This window comes from Sceloporus occidentalis, unplaced genomic scaffold, assembly GCF_023333645.1.
Source record: "Sceloporus occidentalis isolate IW3139 unplaced genomic scaffold, rSceOcc1.0.p SCAF_14, whole genome shotgun sequence".
In the NCBI taxonomy this organism is placed as follows: Eukaryota; Metazoa; Chordata; class Lepidosauria; order Squamata; family Phrynosomatidae; genus Sceloporus; species Sceloporus occidentalis.
Genome location: NW_028316994.1, coordinates 14,397,355 through 14,418,660, shown reverse-complemented (window position 1 = coordinate 14,418,660; position 21,306 = coordinate 14,397,355). Strand labels below are relative to the sequence as shown.

Below are 21,306 nucleotides of genomic sequence, written 5' to 3'. Positions count from 1 at the left end.
ACTTAAAGACCATACCTTTTTTTCAATTCCGCACAGCTCTGCGTCTAGGATAGATATGTTTTTTATATCAGCAGAAATGATGAGAGAAGTAACAGAGGTTAAAATAAAAATAAACAAGAATTCAGATCACAACCAAATATGGTTAGAATTAGAACAAAAAGGAAAAGAATATAATTGGAAATTGGATAATACACTATTAAAAAATAAAGAACTTATAAAAGAATTAAAAGAGCAAATGAAATACTTTTTTTTAGAAAACATTGAAAAAGATACCAGTATGAAAATTATATGGGACACACATAAGGCTGTAATTAGAGGACTTTTAATAAAGAAAAAAAGCGAGAGAGACAGGAGAAATAAAGAGGAGGTTAAAAAAATTTCAGATGAGATACAAGGTATAGAAAAAAGAATAATAGAGAAGCCAGGAAATGCGAAATTAGGGAAAAAATTAAAAGTATTAAAGAAACAATTAGAGGTAAATATGGTAGATGAGGTAAGTAAAAAAATGAAATTTATAAAACAAAGGCAATTTGAACAAGGGAATAAAGTAGGCAAATTTTTAGCTTATAAAGTTAAAAAAATGAAAGAGGCTAGGCAAATTGTTGAAATATTAGGAGATCAAGGAATCACAACAGAACAAACAAAAGTAAGAGATATATTTTATGAATACTATAAAGAACTGTACGGGGAAAGGGAGTATGGCCAAGGGAAACTCAGGAAATTAGAGAAATATATAGAGAAAATAGAGAGAATAGAAATAGATGAAGGAATAAAGAAAAGTATAAATCAAGAGATCACGAAAAAAGAGATTAGGGAAGAGATAAAAAAAGGGAAAAAAGGGAAGGCACCCGGTCCTGATGGGTACACTTTAGAATATTATAAGATATTTGAAGAGGAATTGTTAGAACCAATGGAAAGAGTTTTTAATAAAATACTGGTAGAGGGAATACCAAACACTTGGAAAGAGGCAAACATAACTTTGATCCCTAAAGAAGGGAAAGATTTGAGATATCCCCAAAACTATAGGCCTATTTCGTTACTGAATGTTGATTATAAAATATTTACAATTATAATGGCAGAAAGAATTAAAAAAGTATTAAAGGATTGGATAAAGGAAGATCAATGTGGCTTTTTACCAAATAGACAGGCAAAGGTTGAAACACTGTTTAAATGATTTAATTGATAGCGATCAAAGGGGATTCCTATCAAATAGATTTATGAGGGATAATTCCAGAATCTTACTAAATATTATAGAATATTATGAACGACATAACGAGAAACAATTAGGATTACTGTTTATAGACTTAGAAAAGGCATTTGATTCAGTTAATTGGTATACCCTGATTGAAGTGCTAAAGAAAATTCAGGCAGGTCCAAATTTTATTGATTGGATAGGGAAAATCTATAAAAACCAAAGAGCTCAAATCAAAATAAACGGTGAGAAATCTAAATTTATTAATATTGAAAGAGGCACTAGGCAAGGATGCCCCTTATCTCCGTTGTTATTCTTGTTAATAATAGAGTTACTTATAAGAGAAATAAAAGTAAATGACCAAATAAAAGGTACAAAAGTTAAGAACCAACAATATAAGATGAGAGCCTTTGCCAATGATATAATTATCTTTTTGGATAATCCTCTTGAAAGCTTTGATTTGATTATTGAAACTTTGGAAAAATTTGGTTTAATGACGGGTTGTAAAATTAACAAATCGAAATCGGCTATTTTAATAAAAAACATGACAGGGAAGGACCAAAAATTACTAGAAATGAAATCCGGCATTAAGATTGAAAAAAAGGTAAAATATTTAGGAATTCAAATCTCGAGTAAAATAAATAACTTATACGAAGATAATTATAAGAAAGCCTGGGCCAAAATTAAACAAGACTTGATAAAATGGAATAAACTAGGTCTCTCACTAACGGGCAGGATTGCTACTATAAAAATGATGGTGTTACCAAAACTACTGTTTTTGTTTCAAATGATCCCTATCATTACAATGGATAAACCCTTTAAAGACTGGGATAAAGATCTAACACAATTCATTTCGAAAGGGAGGAAACACAGGATTAAATACAAAATAATGCAAGATTCTAAGGAAAGAGGGGGCCTAAGTCTACCAAATTTTAAATTATATTTTGAGGCTTGTAGCTTAATTTGGCTCAAAGATTGGATAAGCTTAGAGAATTCAAACTTACTTGAAATCGAAAGCGACGGAACTACTTTTGGGTGGTATGCCTATTTAACGTACGGGAAAGACAAGTCAAATAGATCATTTAGAATACATTCCATTAGAAATGCCCTCATTAGAATTTGGAACAAATACAAATCAAGATTATTTCAAAGTATAGAAGGATGGGTATCTCCACATGAGGCATTCTATAGGAAAGAAATGATTGCTGATACTAAATGGTATACATATAGGGATTTATTAGAAATAAACAGAGGGAAAATTAATCTAAAATCAAGGGAAAAACTAAAAGAGGAAGGTTTGAAAATCAACTGGTTCGCTTATAATCAAATCTCGTCAAGATATAGAGAGGATCTTAAAGACCAAAAAATAGAATTAACACAAGGGAACTCAGAATTAGGGAAACTATTATTGGATGATAACCCAAAATTAATCGGAAAGATTTATAAAATTCTATTGACATACGAGATGGAACAAGAGGTAGTGAAAGAACATATGATCAAGTGGGCTAAAGAAATAGGTCACTCAATAGGAATACATCAATGGGAGAAAACTTGGAAAAACAATTGTGAATTCACTGTTTCCCAGAACTTAAGAGAGAACTTCTATAAAATGTTTTATCATTGGTATATGACACCAGCTAAAATGGCAAAAATTTACAAATACAGCAACAATTTTTGTTGGAAATGTAAAAAAGAAATTGGAACATTCTACCACTGTTGGTGGTCATACAAAGAAGCCAAAAAATATTGGAAAATGATCAGTAACCAAATTGAAATTATCATGGGGAAGAAAATACAAATGAAACCTGAGATCTTTCTGTTGGGTATCTTTGATGATGACATAAGAGGGAACGAAAGGAAAATCCTGTATTATTTGGTCACACTTGCTCGACTGTGTTTTGCTCAAAAATGGAAGAATAATAATTGTACGGGGATAGAGGAATGGATACTAAAGCTTTATGAGGCTATCATGATGGATAGACTAACTCAAGCACTAAGGAATGATGAAAAGAAACAAACGGAGGATGAATGGAGGAATGTAATTAAATTCATAGAAATAAGATGGGGAGAAGTAGCGGTATTGATATTTAAGTAAGAAATAATGGGTACTCGGTAATTTTCAAGATTTGTATATGTTGGATGTAACATTAAAATCAGAAGGAAAATGGGATCCAATTAGAAAAAAAGAGAAAAATGGAAAGTCAAATAGTATGGGGAATGTAGAAGATGGTAGGAGGAAGTCAATATAAGTGTGTGTGTATGAAAGGGAGAGAGAGAAGATTTCTAGCAAGTTGAAAGATGTAAGAGGGTATAGAGGGATAAGGAAGATAGTCTGAGAAGTACTAGGAGGTCATTTGTAAGTGAGAAGGTATGAGTAGGTAGGTAGGTAGAGTAGGTAGATGGATGTGATGTTAGGTAGAAAGTTGCAAAGAATATAAGGGAAAATAGGGAAGAAGTAGGAAGATAAGAAAGGCTAAGAAGGAGAAGATTTTTCTAGGAAAGAATTAGGAAGATTTATTAGAAGAAGAATGGGATCTTAGGATAGTGGTTAGGAAAAAGAAGAAGAAGAAGAAGAAGAAGAAGAAGAAGAAGAAGAAGAAGAAGAAGAAGAAGAAGACGACGACTGAGAGGGGGTAGTGAAAGATTAAGTATTAAGTAATGGATTTATATTTATATACTTATATACACCCACCTCTGTTCCATCTGGTTTAGTGGGATGCAAATATATATGCATGGCTAGGTTGTGTATGTAGTTTGTATGTAAATGTGTGGGAATGTAAATGTATGAGAATGTATTGTTATATAATTTTTGTATTTGTATTATTGTATATATATTTTAATAATAAATTTTTTTAAAAAAATCTTTATTTGAAATGTTACTATAAATGCTTTCAGACAATAGCTTTTAGTTTGTGTATAGAATCATAGAAACAGGGTGAGGTACTGAGTTGGAATTACTACTTCCAGGCTCACCAGAAAAGATTTGCAGGGCATGCTGGTGAATCGGGGATCCTTATTTAGAGAAAGAAATGCACTTTGAATTCTCATGTTCATTGGGATAGCTGGGAGAGTGGATCTCCTTTGAAACTCACTGATTTCTTAAATTCAGTTTTTCAAAAGTTCTAGAAGATCTCTTTGAACACAATTGGGGCATGTCTTTGGGGATTTCTTCTATTCCATCAAAAGTATAGGTTCCCTTTCTAAAGAAAGCTGGTAGGCAACCTTTGAATTAAGTAGATAATAATATGCTAGATTGATCAGAGTCAATGTGGCGCAATGGTTTGAGAATTGGACAACAACTCTGGAGACCACATTTCATTTCCTGACTTGGCCATGGAAACCCACTAAGGCGGGTTACAGACGGTCCATTTGGGGCGGGCTGTACCCGCCCCTTTCTTCGGTGTATCGGGGCCTCAGCCGCCAGAACGGCAGCCGCTGAGGCCCCGATCCGCCGCTTTTCAGGCTGCGGGAAAGTGGCAAAACGCTGCTTCCCCGCAGCCTGAAAAGGGGTGTCCTTGGGGCTTCAAGCCCCAAGGACACCCCGCGGCGGCGGGGAAGAGGAGAAAGGGTCCACTTGGCCCCTTTCTCCCTTGCGTCAATGGGCGCAGCCATCTGAAGGCTGCGCCCAGCGACGCAAAGCAGGAAGGAGCTCCGAAACGGAGCTCCTTCCGGGGTCACGCAAAGGGCGCCGTAGGCGCCCTGGCACAGCCCCAATACGTCACAACCGCGCCACCTCGTTTGGAGGCAGCGCGGTTGTGATGTAATGATGGCGGCGGCTGTGTGGCATGGCCGCCGCCATTTTCTACGCGCGGAGCATGTACTAGGGTTAGGGGGGTGCGGAAGCACCGCCCCTTCCTAACCCTAGTACGCGTTCTGCGCGTACTATATGGCCCATCTGTAATGGGCCCCTGATTATCCAAATGATACCAGGTATAGTTTAAGATTATTTGAGGAGCAGCATGTTTAACAACTGTTGGGTTTAAATACATCATGCTGGCTTACATGTTGAATTCCACTTCTTTTTGCCTGAAGAAATACCCAATATAACCCCAAGCAATGTAGACCATGAGTCAATCTTTTATGGGCTTTCCATATTTTCTGAAAATCAGGCTTAGTGTGTTGAGTGCCTATGTACAGAGATGAAATATGTCTCAATCATTGTGCATGGGGGAAAATACTGCCAGAGGCTGGCTGCCTCACCATTGATGATTTCATGGAAATGAGGTCTACCAGTGGCAGCTGCAATTATAACTGTAGTCTTTAACTTTCCTTTTTCTTTTCCCTTCTTTTCTCCTCCTCTTGTGGAGTGTGAGGCAGTACAGGAGCAGCCTGGGACCAATTGTTAGTGGTGATAGGAATGCTGCAACTGCCCACTTTGGCTTATGGCTAGGATCAGCTATGTAACTACTGTTGAGTCGGGTGGGATTGGGTAGTGCCTCTCCCCTCACACTTTCTTTTCACTCTCTCTTTTTGAAGGTTAACAACTGAAGAGCATGAATGATGGGCAGGGGCCACTAATGTTGGGGGCAACTCAGATGGCAAAAATGCATCTGGGGTTGGCTAAAAATGGATACAAAATACTGTACTCTTAGAGGAAATGCAACCTCTTTTCATTTGCCATTGGAGTTCAGACCAGCTTCACTTTTATCATTTGAATGGGATAATCTACCCTACGCTCTCCACTAGTAACTGCACATGCAGATAGGTTTGGACTGATGCTGAAGTCAAGACACATGGTGTACAATGTTGCACAAATGGCACACTGAGGAAGTGTTACTGTGAAATCTGTAACATATAAGAATTTGAGATCTGAAAGGTCTAGTTCAACTATTACTTAGTGGTTACACAATGTAGAATACCTCCCCCTCATATATATAGATTTAATTGCAGGGGCTGAATCTCTTTTTTAGTTGGAATCTCAGGGGCAAATTTACTTAAATCCATGATAGCCAGTATATTAGGGTTGTAATTAAGCATGTAATTCCTTGCTGGTCATTTTGAGGTGAGAATACTGACAAGGCACTTATCTTCCCTATAATGATCATAATTATTGACTTCAAGCAATTGTAGCTCGTGGTGAACAGAAAGTAAGGAACACAGATGAGTCAACCGGCCAAATGTACTGAATCACAGTGCTGCATGTATAAAATCTCATTTCAAAACAATTGGTTAGACACAGTGAATGGGATTTATTGAATCAGAGGGCAATGTTAAATTTATTTCAACTATGCAGCTTTTTTGCAGTATTTGAAAATTTAATTTGTTGACTGAGGTTCCTGGGAGTACCCCTGGTATTCTGTGCACCTGTTGAAATGCTTTTATGCAGGGGTGGCTGGGGCCAAGATTCACTATTGTTTAGCTGGATGTCACTACTGCTGATCCTTCTGTTGCTACAACTCCCTCAAAATGCAGCCAGAAAGTTGAATTCTGGATGTGATTGGAAGACAAAGGTGGAAAATATGTCAACTGTAATTCAAGAGCCTGTCGTCATTGGTGAATTTGTCTCTTTTTATGTTCCTAATCATATAGAGTTTTCCTTTAACACACTCCCTGCTAAGGGGGGAGACGCCTTGTAAGTAACTCTTTCATAATACTCGAGGGTCATTGGTCTAAAAGTTATCTCAGACTGAATGTATTCATACAAATCTAGAAAAGTGGCTTCATTCATTTAGCTCTCTGAGGAACATTTCCTTTTCCAAATCTTGTTAGTCTCTGCTTTCAATCCTGCTCAGTAAAGTCAGCATGCACAAAGACCAGAGATGATGGAAATCGTGCTTCATTGTCATATAGGGAGAAATAGGTTCAGCAACAGGTGGAGGTTGATGGTGTCGTGGTAGATTAATGTGGTAATCTGGTAATGTGGCAACATAATTCCTTATAAAATTCTGCACACTCAAAGACATGTGCGCAAGGTAGATTTCATAGTTTCTAAACAAGGGAGGATTAATTGTTGCCAGAGTTCTCATACAAGTCTGAGGAAATTATTCAAGGGGAAAAAAGAAGGAAAAATAAGGAGGAATATAAAATGTCACATTAAAAAGGAAGCAACTTTCTTTCAAAGGAATTATTATTATTATTATTATTATTATTATTATTATTATGATCCTTTATTTATAAAGCGCTGTAAATATACACAGCGCTGTACAAACAATCTTTTTAATTAGATGGTTACATGGCTCAATACATAATGGTCACAAAAAGAGGGGAAAAAAACAGGGACAGAGTGCATGTTTATGAAATATGTGTTCAGTATGGAATTAATATATTGTCCAGATTCCAAGGAGAGAAAGAAGGAAAGAAAGAATGAATGAAAGAAGAGAGAGGGAGAGAGAGAGAGATCACAGAAGTGTTTAGAGATATCAATCAGGAGGAAAAAAGTAATATAGAATAAAGTATATTAAATGAGAAATGCAACCAATTTAAGGAAGACTTCAAAATATTTACTTAAGCCCATTCACTGAATGAAATTTGTATGAGTCTTGACTTGCTAAGGACAAATGTTTCAGTCTGTCTCCACTAAATATGACTGTGTTTAAATCCAAGTCAAACTCAGATTTGTGTACTTCTTTCCAAGAGACATAAAGATCCCTTAAAGAATGTGGCAGCACTCAGATCGTGTGAAAATCTCATTGCAGCACTTTGCCTAAATTTTGCCATCAGTATTTTGCCTTTCAATTTGCCATGAAAGAGATCAACCAAAATGCCCACCTCTTACCAAATGGCACATTGGGCCAACACTGGAGACACAAAGCTCTCAATGAAATGGGAGCATGTTTCGGGACCATGAATCTCCTTTTCACAGGAGATGGGAATCCCCCTAACTATATCTGCAAAAGAAAGTGGAAGCTAATGGCTATCATTGGTGGGCTCTCCTCTCACAATTCCAAGCAGATGCCTCACATCTTGAACATCTATAAGATGGCCCAGGTATGTTGCTTTAGCTATATAAGTAAAGCAATTTTGTTGAGGGTTAAAGACGATGACTCATTTTAGGTCACAACCTGCCTATTTCCTCCAAACTGGTGAAAGTGAAAAGTTCCCCTCAGTGGCCTCAACAAGCTTTCCTTTCAATTATTAGGTTGAAAATATGTTCATAAATATGTATATGTTCCTGGCATGCAAACACATTTGAACTATTTTTTACTGTATTTACTTTACAAATGGGAAAGGGCAGTTTGAGATGAGAAATACTGTTCCCTTTTTGTCTATAACACCTGCCATCCAAATTGCGTCTCAGGGCGTTGGTGGGAATTGAAGTGTGGACAAAATTGCTTGTGAATTAAGGCCAGAAGACAACTCTGAGAGAGTTAAATGACATTGTAACTGAAGGTGTCCACATCATGTCCAATCTGCTTCAAAGTTCTGTACAGACAGTGTTTTGGAAAATTCACCTGTATCCTCTTGCATATGTTACAGCGGGACCTCCCCTTACATGGGGGATCTGTTCCGGATCCCCCTGCATATGAGGAAATCTGTGTATGCTCGCATCCCATTGCAAACAATGGAGTGCATGCTCGCAGCTCTGGGCGGCGTGCATGCCATGGGTGCACGCACCATTAGTTTTATTGCAGCATGGTTTCTGTTTAAGCTGGAAGCCATGTATAGTGCACCCACATTTGGTGCGGGCACACTGTCTGTCCCAGAGTTTAGTGGAAGGTGGCTGTTGGCCTTAGTGACATATCTTCCAGACCAAAACCATTACCTCACCTTCAATCACCTCAGACATGTTATAAAGATACTTTATACTGAAGAGGAAAAAATGAGAGATGTGTTGTTCTCTCTTAAAAAATAACTGACTTTCTCCTTAGTTCAGTTATGGCTCCTTTGAACATGCATTGAAAGATAAAGCTCAGTTCCTGTCTACTGAATGATCCCAAATGGAAGTGCTCAATACATTGCAACTTCACACTGTTGAAGCAATTTGGATGGGTCTGGATTGGCCTCATTGTTTCAGATGATGACAATGGAAATGTTTTATTGAGGACACTTGTTCCTTGGCTACTCCTGACCAGCATTTGTTTTGCCTTTAACGAAATTATTCCAATACAACCATTCACCCTTGCAAGAACTCACAAACAAAGCACTGCTGACAAATGGCCATCCAGCCTCTCTTTAAAAACCTCCAAATAAGAAAGTAGGGATGTAGTAGTTATAGGGGAATTCAACAACCTTGATATTTGCTGTAAGTCAAACTCAGCCAAAACCTAAAGGTCTAACAAATTCCTCACTTGCCTCGAAGAAAAATTCATTGTCCAAAAGGTGGAAGAGGCAACAAGGGGGTTGGCTATTTTAGATCTGATCCTAACCAGAGATGATGATGATGATGATGATAATAATAATAAAATTTCTTTGTATCCCGCCCCTCTGAGAACAATCGGGGCAGCTAACAAGTTAAAAATATACAACATATCAAATCCCTGGTACCCTCCCCGTGGTTGATGGAGAAAAGAGTTCAGGATGGCTGGGGGTTTCTCAAAAGAAAGACACTTAGAAACAGTTCCCAGAAATGGCACCCTCTGCAATGCAACGGGAACGTGATGGGAACACCCGGCGGCAAAGGCGGCATTCTGGTGTGTGGTAAAATGGCATTCTGGGCCCCATCGCGTTCCCATCACGCTCCGTGTGGGCATCCACGCGGGCACGTTAGAACACACCGGGGAACGTTTTAACTCCGGTGCGATAAACTTTATGGTCTTTAACTTGGCTTTGAAGCTGGTTAGAGACGTGTTGAGCCATGTTTGTAAGGGGAGGAGGTTCCAGGAGTGAGGGGCAGCAAGCGAGAAGGGACGAATCTGGGACGGGGCCATGGAAATCCTGGGTTGGGACAGGAGACCTTGGCTACCAGAACGGAGGGCATGAGTGGGGATGTAGGGAGAAAGAAGTTCAGAGAGGTATAGAGGGGCCAGCCCATGCAGGGCTTTAAAGGTGAGCAGGAGAAGCTTGTACCGAATGTGGAAGGGAAAGGGGAGCCAGTGAAGGGATGACAACAGGGGGAGACCTGGTCATACCGGCGAGCAAGTGAGATAATACGAGCAGCTGAGTGCTGAACAGAAATCAGTGGGTAGAGGTGTGAGAGAGGAAGCCCTGCCAAGAGAAGGTTGCAGTAGTCAAGTCAAGAGACCACTAGGGCATGGACCAAAGTCTTTGCAGTAGAAGCAGAGAGATATGGATGGATTTTGGAAACATTATAGAGGAAAAATCTACAGACCTTGGCTGTGGCCTGAATCTGAGGGATAAATGACAGAGAGGAGTCAAAAATGAAACCAAGACTGCGGGCTTCCTGGACTGGCTGAATAGAGATGTTGCTGACAGAGACAGAAAAGGAATATTGAAGGGTGGGCTTAGGACGGAAGACAAGAAGCTCTGTTTTGGACATGTTGAGCTTCAAGCGCTGATGGCGCATCCAGTGGGAGACAGCTGTCAGACAAGATGAAACTTGCTGCTCAAGCCCTGGCGAAAGGTCAGGGGTGGAAAGATACTAAACTAAACTAACTAAAAAAAACCAACAGTGCCATTCTAGGCAGCATCAATAGAAGTATAATGTCTAGCTCAAGGGAAGTAATAGTGCCACTATATTCTGCCTTGTGACAGTGGAACAAACTCACTCGGAGTGTAGTGGAGTCTCCTTCCTTGGAGGTCTTTAAGCAGAGTTTGGATGGCCATCTGTCAAGGGCACCTTGAGATACTGCATGGAAGGGGGTTGGACTGGATAGCCCTTGTGACCCGTTCCATCTCTATGATTCTATGAAGACTCCATCAATGAGGGAGTGTGTTTCTTTGTCGAATAGCTCTTACTGTCTGGAAGTTAACTCTTTCCCTTTAGTTTGAATCCATTGCTCTGTGTCCCAGCCTCTGGAGCAGCAGAAAACAAGCTTGCTCAAGCCTCAATCTAGCATCCTTTTAAATGTGTAAACAGGGCTAACATACCATCTCTTAACCTTCTCTTCTCCAGGCTAAGCATTCCCAGCTCAATTGTCCCAGAAAACATTCCTTTCCACTCTGAAGATGAGAACATGTACATCTCCCTGGGAATCAGAATCATTTTCAATTGACTTTAAAAATGGGGAGGGGCAGTTTAAGATAGGGGAAACTGTGGTAGGAAAGTTTTCATTTCTCTATAACCTTTCCCTTCTAGATTGCTTCTCAGAGGGTTGAAGGGAACTGAAACATCTATAAAATGACTGGTTTGGGAATTAAGGCCAGGGAAAAGCTCTGAGAGAGGTAAATGGCGTTGAAACTGAAGGTGTTCACACCATTTTCGCTCTGCTTTAAATTTTTGGACCAACCATGTTTTGGAAAACTCACTTGTGGCCTTTTACATGCAGCATATAGATAATCCCCTGGTATTTCTATCTGTCCCACAACATAGTGTGTGATGTCTGTTACCCTCCCCAACATTTCTTTTAGTTCAAAACCATTACCTCCACAATCTATTTTAGAAGAATAATAGATTTTATTTTACAAGAATAATATATATTGAGGAACAATGAGAGATTTTTGTTACCTCTCAAAAGAAAATTGTCTTTCTCTTCAGCTCAGTTTTGGCTCCTTTGACCCTGCATTGAAAGATAAAGCTCAGTTCCCTTCTGTCTACCGAATCATCCCAAATGAATTGGCTCAGTATGTTGGGATTGTCAAGCTGCTGAAGCATTTTGGATGGACCTGGATTGGCCTCATTGTTTCAGATGATGACAGTGGGGAAGCATTATTGAGGACACTTGTTCCTTGGCTGCTCCAGAGCAGCATTTGTTTTGCCTTTAAGGAAATTATCCCAATAGTGAAAGAGAATTGGATAACATCAGAAGAAGAAATAGAGGAGGTTCATGATAAAATGGCAAGCATCCATTTTATTATTTCATTGACTGATACCAATGTGATTCTTGTTCATGGGGATTCACAGTCAATGTTAGTCTTGCAACTGATTCTGCTTTTCAATGAGGTTAACAGAAAGGAGCCAATAGAGAAGGTTTGGATCATCACAGCTCAGTGGGATTTTACCTCCACATTCTACACGGATTCTTTCACCCCCAAAACTTTCAATGGCACTCTGTCCTTTGCATTACCAGCAAAAACAGTAGAAGGCTATGAACACTATCTTAGCAAAATAAACCCAACTGAAAATTATGTTGCAGGTGTCCTTTGGACTAGCGTCTTTGAATGCTCTTTTCCCAAATATGATTTTTATGTAATCAATGCAACCAACTGTACTGGGGAGGAAACATTGAGCAGCCTCCCTGAATCTGTCTTTGAAATGAGGATGTCTGGTCAGAGTTACAGTATCTACAATGCTGTTTATGCCATTGCGCATGCTCTTCATGCCATGCTTTCTTCAAGATCAAAGCATAAAGGATGGGGAGATGGAGCCATATGGAACCATAAGAACATCCAACCCTGGCAGGTAGGAAGTGTCTCTTGCCACTCTGCAATGGCCTTCTGCCCATTCTGCAATGATCCCCATGTGTGTGGTCACAAATAGGAAAAATACCCCCTTTAAACCACTCTGGTGCCTCAATACAGAATCTTCACTTGTAAACCCTTTGTTATGCCCAAGTTTGTAAGGGCAACCTGTTTAACCTGAGAGCGTGTAATGAAAACCTCTCCCTCTGTGGACTTATTCAGAACAGGGCTGACACAGACATTGAGACATCAAATTTGGTTTTAAACACCATGCATGTAACATTTATTAAATCACAAAAGTAATATAAACATCAAGAGCTCTTTCACTCACACATTCATACAATACTCACACACACTTTCCTTCCGCCGAACATTGATCAGGTGTTCTTGAAAGTTGCGGATGACACCATTGCCGCGCGGTTGATGCCAACAAACTGGAGATGAAAGTCAAAGGTCTTTATACTTTTTCTTCTCTCTGGCTTTTGGCTGCTTAAGTCTTGCAATATTGTAGCCCATAACTCAATTTCCTCTTTTGGGAGGAGAGACAGGCTGTTCTGATCAGTCCGTGTTCAAAGCAGCTCGTTCTGTTCAAAGCACTCCATTGTCCTGTCACTTCCTCTTCATTGCGACTCAGGAGATAAAGCACCTTCCCGGTCATAGGTCATCACACCTCAGACTTTACTCGTCTCGGTTGCCAAATCCCTTCGTCACATCAATGCTCTGCAGCGGAACCATCTTGTTTGGCTCTTTAGCTTGGTTTAAAACACCATTCCTTGGTTCTTTGGCTCTTCAGCTCTGGGTTTAAGTAAGAACTCACACATTCTTCTTACACCTTAACAGCTCTTTACTTTCAATGTACTATGTACTCTGGCTGAGAATGCCAAGAGCCTGCAGGCCCTTTCTGTGACTTTTTCATTTTCCTTGTATAGGTGCAAGATAGTAGGTGTTTTCTTGTATACAATGAAAGTCTATCACACATGATTAAGAAGGAAAGATATTACTAAGTACATAAGACATGAATTCCAGAAATTGCAGAGAAATCAAAGCAACGCTTTACTCCACTGTGCCTTGATTTTTTTTAATCTTCCAACTCCCTTCTAGATTCATTCTTTCTTGAAACACATCCGTTTCAACAATAGTGCTGGAGAGGAAATATTTTTTGATGAGAATGGGGAGTTGGGAACTGGATATGATATCATCAACACAGTCACCTTCCTGAATCAGTCCATGCACAACTCTCATATTGGATGGAGTGATCCTCGATCTCCTGAAGGGAAGGACTTCCTTATCCATCAAAATTCAATTTTATGGAATCACAAGTTCATTCAGGTATGATTAGCTATTATTTTCCTTTTCTTGCCAGGCATGTGTAAATGCAAAGGATTCCTGTTGAGCAGATCCTTGAGAATCCTTAACTAAGACCATATTAAATTGTACTTTACTGGTAAAATTATGCTAAAGAATGATTTGAAATGAAATACTAACCCATCCCTTTGTAAAAGATGCTCATTGTGTTGAATGCAAGCCCATGTACTGGACGCCCAAGCTGAGAAATCCTCTGTTGTTGATTGCTGTTAAATCAACTTTGTCTTATGCCTACACTGTTAATAGTAGACCTCAAAAAACCCTGATCGTTAATTGCCATCAACTGCTCACATCTTGCAAACTTAGGGCTTCGGCTTCCTTAGCTGAATCAGTTTGACTATACTACGGTCCTGCATTTTTCTCTACTTCTGTGCACTTTTACTGAGTCCCCCCCCCTCCCTTGAGTCAATTCATCTTATGAAAAGTTCCAAATAAAAAGAGTTGTGTCATTTTGGCTTCTCTTGGGAGTTTAGGATTAATTTGACTACCTTTTTGCTTAACAAAAAGGGGAGAAATGTAATAATATGTAAAAAGTATCTTTGATAATTTATAGAAGAAGTGTATGAAGGTTTTTGCTTTTGTTTTTGCTAACTAGAGAATTAGGAAATTATTGCTCATTATTTAGAAGCACCATAGGGAAAGTTGGACTCTTTGAACTCTTTGTCATTGTGTTTTCCTTTCTAATTTCTCTTCTTTTTCATTTTTTCCCTTTCCCTTTTCTATGGATACTTTTGATTGTGTTTAGAAATCATACATATTTTTGTTTGCTGTTAAGTCAGCTTTGATTTATGGTGACCCTATCAATAGGAGAACTCCGAGAGCCCTGGCCATCCTTGCTTGAATCAGTCCAACTATAGTATAGCCTTACTCTTTTACTATGGTTAATGAGTCAGGCCATTTTATTAAAAGGTCTAAATAATGAAGCCTCAGGCAGGTTACACACCGCCAGAAAGTACACGCGGAGCGTATACTAGGGTTAGGAAGGGGCGGTGCTTCCGCACCCCCTAACCCTAGTATGCACTTCGTGTGCACAAAATGGCGACGGCTGTTCCACACAGCCGCCGTCATTTTGACGTCTTGGACGCATAGCGTCCAGACGTGTCACGGCGGAAGTGACACCGCAAAAGCATGCCTTGCGCTTTGCAGCGCCACTTCCGGGGCCCAGGAAGGAGCGCAATTTCCGCGCTCCTTCCTCGGAGTGTCTGGGAGCCCCGCGGTTTGGCCACTGCCCTAGACTTCCTTTATTTGTCTTTTTTGGTGGCCCATAATACCTGCTGAACTATCCTCTAGGAGAGCAGCTCATATTAGCAAAATGCCACTGCCACTGTCCCTGAGATGTCTTCCATTACCTCACCCTTTCTACTGTTGTTGCCCAGTAGCTGTTTGGCCCATGTATTCTGCCATCTCATCAAAAACCCTGTCTGCCCTGGGAAATGCCACCAGTAGCAATGCTAACATCAGCATCACCTCTTCCCTCATGAGAGCAGGCTGTCCCACCAACACAGAGATGCAGTCAAAGTGCAGGAAAATCCTCATCAAACATTTTCTCACTGGAGGTTCACAGCAGCAATTGTACAGTGAATAAGGATTAAGGGAAAATTCATGAGGGGATAAGTGATTTTATCAGAACAGGAACAAGAGAAAACTAGGTAGTCTCCCCCCAATATGTTTTCCTGTCTTTCTTGATAGAAGCCTCCCCAATCCAGATGTGTTGAGGTTTGCCATCCTGGACAGAGCAAGACCATGCATGAGGGCAAAGAGATTTGCTGTTATTACTGTCCACAGTGTCCTGAAGGAATGATTTCAAACCAGACAGGTAGGTTGAGAGAGTAACCTGATGAAGAATGACATTTGATATGGTTGTCAAATAAATAGTTTTGTGTTGAACTTCTGTTGTTTTGTGCCTTCAAGTCTTTCTGACTATAAGGCAGTCCTATATTGGCGTTTTCTCCATGAGGAGGTTTGGAACCAGGTTTGCTCATGAGGACATTTGCCAGTGCCTTCCCCTGAGGCTGAGAGCAGGAAGGCAGTGGCAACCCCCACCGCCACCTGCAGAAACCTTGTCAAGAAAACCATATAAGTTGGAAATGACTTGAAGGCACACACCACCACCACCAACAGCAACAAAAACTAGGCTGAGAGCATGTGACCTGTCTAAGGTCACTCACTGGGTTCATGGTTGAGTGGGGAATTGAACCCTAGTCTCTAGAGTCATAGCCCAACAGTGCTCTGCTCTATGATTGCTATTTGAGGTCAGACTAGAAAACACACAAGACCCAAAACTATAATAATAATAAGTTCCCTTTCTGACTATCTTTTGTCAGTGGTGTTCTGCAATGTACTCTAATACCTCATTCTCTATAAGCATTATCCTATGTTCCATAACAATTCATGTACTGTAAACAATAATTGCCCAAACATGTATTGCTGAAATGGACTTTGTGAAACTAACCAAGGGGAGGGGGAGAATAGCTTCCTGTCTTTGTGTGATTCTGTATAAAAATCTTCATTAGCATAGATTTTTTTGGCCCAGCTCCTTTAGAAAGTGATTTCTCTGCTGGGACCATGCGTAATTAAAATCCATTTTTCTACTCTAAGTGGCCTCTGTGGTCCTGATTCCTGAAACAAAACCATTATGCCTTACTGGCTCTTGGAAATATTAGTACTGAAGTATTAATGTTAGCTATACCTCCTACTAGAAGGGATGGAACTGAAGATAATATAGATGCAAACACACAAACACATATAGAAATAATATGGTCAAAGCCATTTGGTATTTAGATTAAGCAGCGTGCAGCATGCGGAAAGGCCTCATGGATGATTCCTTCTCAGACAAAGCATTGTAAAACTCTTACACTTTTGGGGAGAAAGGGGAGGGAAGTATCCTCTGTCGGCAGGAATCAGAAAATGCTTTAATTACATAGATCAGGAAGCATAGGGAGAAAACAAGACTAGACATCAAAGTTACCTTTTTTACCCAAAATACTAAAAAAAAAAAAAAGCATTGATGCCCCTTTACCTACAACATTAACCTTATCTGCATCTGAGTCTATCTTGAATTTAACTATGGCCCTGTACAGATGGGCCTTTAAGTACGTCCTGGCGATGTACTAGGGTTGCCTCGGAGCGTTGCTTATATATGCCCCGCAACCTTAGTATGTCACCAGGACGTCAAAATGGCGGTGCCCTGTCTACATGGGCGCCGCCATTTTGATGTAATGGCTGTGTCAAGTCCAAACGGCGCAGCGCGGCCATTACATCTTAATGCCACTGCAGGGTGCTTGTGGCGCCCTATCAGTGGTGCCAGAAGGAGCTCCGTTTTGGAGCTCCTTCTGCCATGCATATTGCTGGCACAGCCTTTAAATGGCCATGCCAGCGATAGAGAGAGATACACTTCTTTCTCCCTTTCCCCGCCACTGTCGGGGTGTCCTTGGGGCATGAAGCACCAAGGACACCCCTTTCCAGGCCGTGGGGAAGCAGCATTTTGCCGCTTCCCCGAGGCCAGGAAAAGCGGAGGATCGGGGCCTCTGGGGTTGCTGCTGTGGCGCCTAAGGCCCCGATCCGTTGGGGAAACGGGCAGTCTGTATCCCGCCAATGTTACAATGGCTAGTAAAATGGTGTCCATTATAGAAAATGGGAAGAGCAAAGTTTCTTTTGTGTAATTTACATTTTGGGGGTATATTTTCAAGGTGTGAATGCTTGAATTCATGGATAAATTTCCATAGATGTGGGCAGCTATATAATGTTTAGTACATAGACACACATATATAACCAGAAATTGTGCATTTCAGTTGGCCCAGTAAAAGTATCATTGTTTGGATGGCACTGGCTCCAAAATAATGGTACTGAATATTCTCGGTTACTAGGAAATGTAACATTCTTTATTATTATTATTATTATTATTTTAAAAAATTCCATCTTTGCTTCTTCCAGATGCAGAAAAGTGCAGCAAATGCCCAGATGATCAGCATCCAAACAAGAATCAAGATCAATGCATCCCCAAATATGTAAACTACATGTCTTTTGAAGAGCCTCTGGGAATGATTTTGGTTTCTTTGGTTCTTTTCTTTGCCCTGATGACCCTTGTGATAATATGGAGCTTCTTTCAGCACAAGAATACTCCCATCATTAAAGCCAATAACTGGGCCATTACTTGTATCCTCCTCTTCTCTTTGCTCCTTTGCTTTCTTTGCTCTTTGCTCTTCATTGGCAAACCTGGGGTTGTGTCTTGCATTCTGCGGCAAACACTATTTGCCATTGTTTTTTCTATTGCTGTTTCTTCAGTTTTGGCCAAAACCTTGACAGTAGTTCTAGCCTTCATGGCCACCAGGCCAGGAAACAGGATGAGAAAATGGGTAGGAAAGCATTTGGCATTGCAAGTCATCATTTTTGCATCCGTTCTTCAAACTGTAATTTGTGTTGTGTGGCTGGCCCTCTCTCCACCTTTCCCTGAATGGGACATGCACTCCCAGATGGGAGAGATCCTAGTGCAATGCAATGAAGGCTCAGATGTCATGTTCTACATTGTCCTTGGTTACATGGGGCTTTTGGCTTTCATCAGCTTCACTGTTGCTTTCTTTGCCAGGAAGTTGCCTGATACATTTAATGAAGCCAAGCTGATCACTTTCAGCATGCTGGTCTTTTGCAGTGTTTGGGTGTCTTTTGTCCCCACTTACCTGAGCACCAAAGGGAAATATATGGTGGCTGTGGAGATCTTCTCCATCTTGGCCTCTAGCTCAGGATTGCTTGGCTTTATTTTTCTCCCGAAGGTCTACATTATTTTAATAAGGCCTGAACTGAACACCAGGGACCAGTTGGTGAGGAAAAAGAATCCTAGTATTTATTGATTTCTGTCTTCTTTTTCTCCCTTTCTCTAATGTGTCTCTTTCACACATTTAGCCGTGTCTGTGTGTGTCTGCACCGCAGAAATAATATGAGATGCTTTTATTGAATTTTCAGGATTGTCCAAGATTTCTCCAAGAAATATCAAAGGGATCTTTGCAGTTTCTTAAGCAGTGCAAAAAGAGAAGAAAAAGAGTATCTTTTAAGAAGACCATGGAAATGTTTACATGCTTAAAGAGAGCAGCAGGATTAATTTAAGTTGCTTTAGTGTGGATTTTGTAAAATATCTTTTATTTAGTGCTTTTTAAAAAAGACTGTTGTGCCAAATATCTGTGATTTACCTGTGATTTGTCATAATTTGTTTGATGTTACCTTGGATCCTGAACCATGAGAAAGATTGGGAATAAATAAAATATAATAAAATAAATAATAAAGTAATACTTTTTTTGGTTATTCTGGATTATGCAAGTGACACTTTCAGTTTTACATATAACAAAGGATTCCTTCCATAGACCTTATGTTCTACTTTTCCTGCAATTATATTTTAAAATCTTTATTTTGAAAAGAGATTGTTGACATAAATATTTGTAGGCAATGGGGTTTAGTTCATATATAGAATCATAAGAAACAGGATGAGTTACTGAAATTGAATTACTTCTTCCAGGTTCATCAGGAAAGATTAGTAGGCTGGTGAAAGATTAGCTGGTGAATCAGAGATCCACCTGTATTTAGAGAAAGAAATGCACTTTGTGTTTTTCATATTCGTGGAGATAGTGGGGAGAGTGGACCCCCTTTGAGACTAAGGTGCTGTACATATTTGGCTGTTCTTAGCCAGATAGGGGCCATGGCAACTGAATGCCGTGGCCCTGATCCAGCCATTCCAGGGTGTGAAAAGGAGCCACAGAAATAGAAAGCATTTGGAAAGGAATACATCAGGAAATCTGGGTGTGAATAACAACCAAAAAGGAAAAGTAGCAACCAAGTAAGATAAACATCAATATGCATATTTTGGGCATATTGACATGACATGATATTAGCCTTTATTCAGGAAATGACTTATACATTCAGAGTAGAACTGGTGCATGTGGTGCACAGTGGATTGATTCAGAAGGTAATGGCTGAAGTGAAGAACTACGGAATACAATGTTGCACAACTGCCAAACCAAGGAAGTATTGTGAAATCCAATGGGAATGACCATAGAATGACCATAGACAGCTCTTCTGTTCTGTGCTGCTGTACCTTTACAGGCATTTTGCATTTTGCATTGTGGTTTTGTCAACGCTAGCATTTGTCTGCATGTCTTGCCTAAGGTGCCTATTTTCCATGGGCCCTGCTTAATGCTTTAATGGCATAAGCCCACATACAGCATTTGAGATTTGAAAGGTCTAGCATCAGTTCAACTAAATGGTTTCACAATTTAGAATATACACACACACACGCACACACACATATTGCAAGATTTAATTGCAGGGACTGAATCTCTGTTTCAGTTGTAATCTCATGGGCAAATATACTTAAATTCATGTTAGCCAGTATATTAAGGTTGTAATTTAGTACGTAAATCCTTCCTGGTCATTTTCAGTTGAGAGTACTGACAAGGCAATTATCTTCCCTGTAATGATCATAATTATTGACTTGGAGCAATTATAGTCCATGGGTAACAGAAGGCAAGGAACACAAATGATTCAACCAGCCAAATTTATTGTATCACACTCCTGCATGTATAAAGACTAATTTCAAGACAATTGGTTAGACACAATTATTGGGGTGCACTGAAGTCAGAGGGCAGTGTTAAATTTTTTTCTACTATACAGCTTTTTTGAGGTATTTGTAAATTTAGTTTACTGACTATCTTACTTAATGAGGGTCTTGGGAGTACCACTGCTTTTCTATGCACCTTTCCCAATGGTTTTATGCAGGAGTGGCTGGGGCCAAGATTTACTATTAGATAGGCAGATGTCTCTGTTGCTGATCCTTTTGTTGCTGCAACTCCCTCATCATGTAAGTGGGAAGATGAATTCTGGGTGTGATTGGAAGACAAAAGTGGAAGATACCTCAGCTATAATTCTAGAGGATATTGTCATTGGTGAATTTGTCTCCTTTTTCATTCCTAATCGTGGAGAGATTTTTTTTACCAGGCTTCCTGCTAAAGTGACAAGTGCCTTGTAAGTCAGTCTGTAATTACACAGAATGGTTATTGGTCTAAAAGATATATCTGACTGAGTGTGTTCAAGTAAATGTAGAAAATGTATTTGTTTGTTTGTCAGAACTTCTTTCCCAGACATTTCCTTTTCCAAATCTTGTTGCTGTCTAATGCCAATCACTCTGCCCAGGTCAGCATGCAAAAAGGGTAGGAATGATGGGTACTATGGTTCGTCATTATCTAGAGGGCAACAGGTTCAACAATCGCTGGAGGTCAATGATATCATGGTAGTATGAAACACTGTATTTCATCTTTCTGTTTGAGGAGCGAACCAATGTGGTAATATGGTGCCAACCAATGCAATTT

At 39.8% G+C, this 21,306-nt stretch overlaps 1 protein-coding gene across 1 annotated transcript; it reads left to right on the top strand.

The window, feature by feature from the left end:
- Positions 1-7,975: 7,975 nt before the first annotated feature.
- LOC149304166 (vomeronasal type-2 receptor 26-like) lies at positions 7,976-18,801 on the top strand. Its single transcript, XM_089479701.1, has 5 exons — positions 7,976-8,119; positions 11,727-12,590; positions 13,691-13,918; positions 15,644-15,770; positions 17,888-18,801. Exons 1-5 carry the CDS (start codon positions 7,976-7,978, stop codon positions 18,799-18,801), a joined length of 2,277 nt encoding a protein of 758 aa, XP_089335827.1.
- Positions 18,802-21,306: the final 2,505 nt, after the last annotated feature.

Bases quoted from the DNA above. Each gene is read 5' to 3' on its own strand.
- LOC149304166 (XM_089479701.1), top strand. From the start codon at position 7,976: ATGAATCTCCTTTTCACAGGAGATGGGAATCCCCCTAACTATATCTGC. The intron at 13,919-15,643 runs GTATGATTAGCT...CTTTCTTGATAG, and splicing joins GGAATCACAAGTTCATTCAG to AAGCCTCCCCAATCCAGATG. The intron at 15,771-17,887 runs GTAGGTTGAGAG...TGCTTCTTCCAG, and splicing joins AATGATTTCAAACCAGACAG to ATGCAGAAAAGTGCAGCAAA.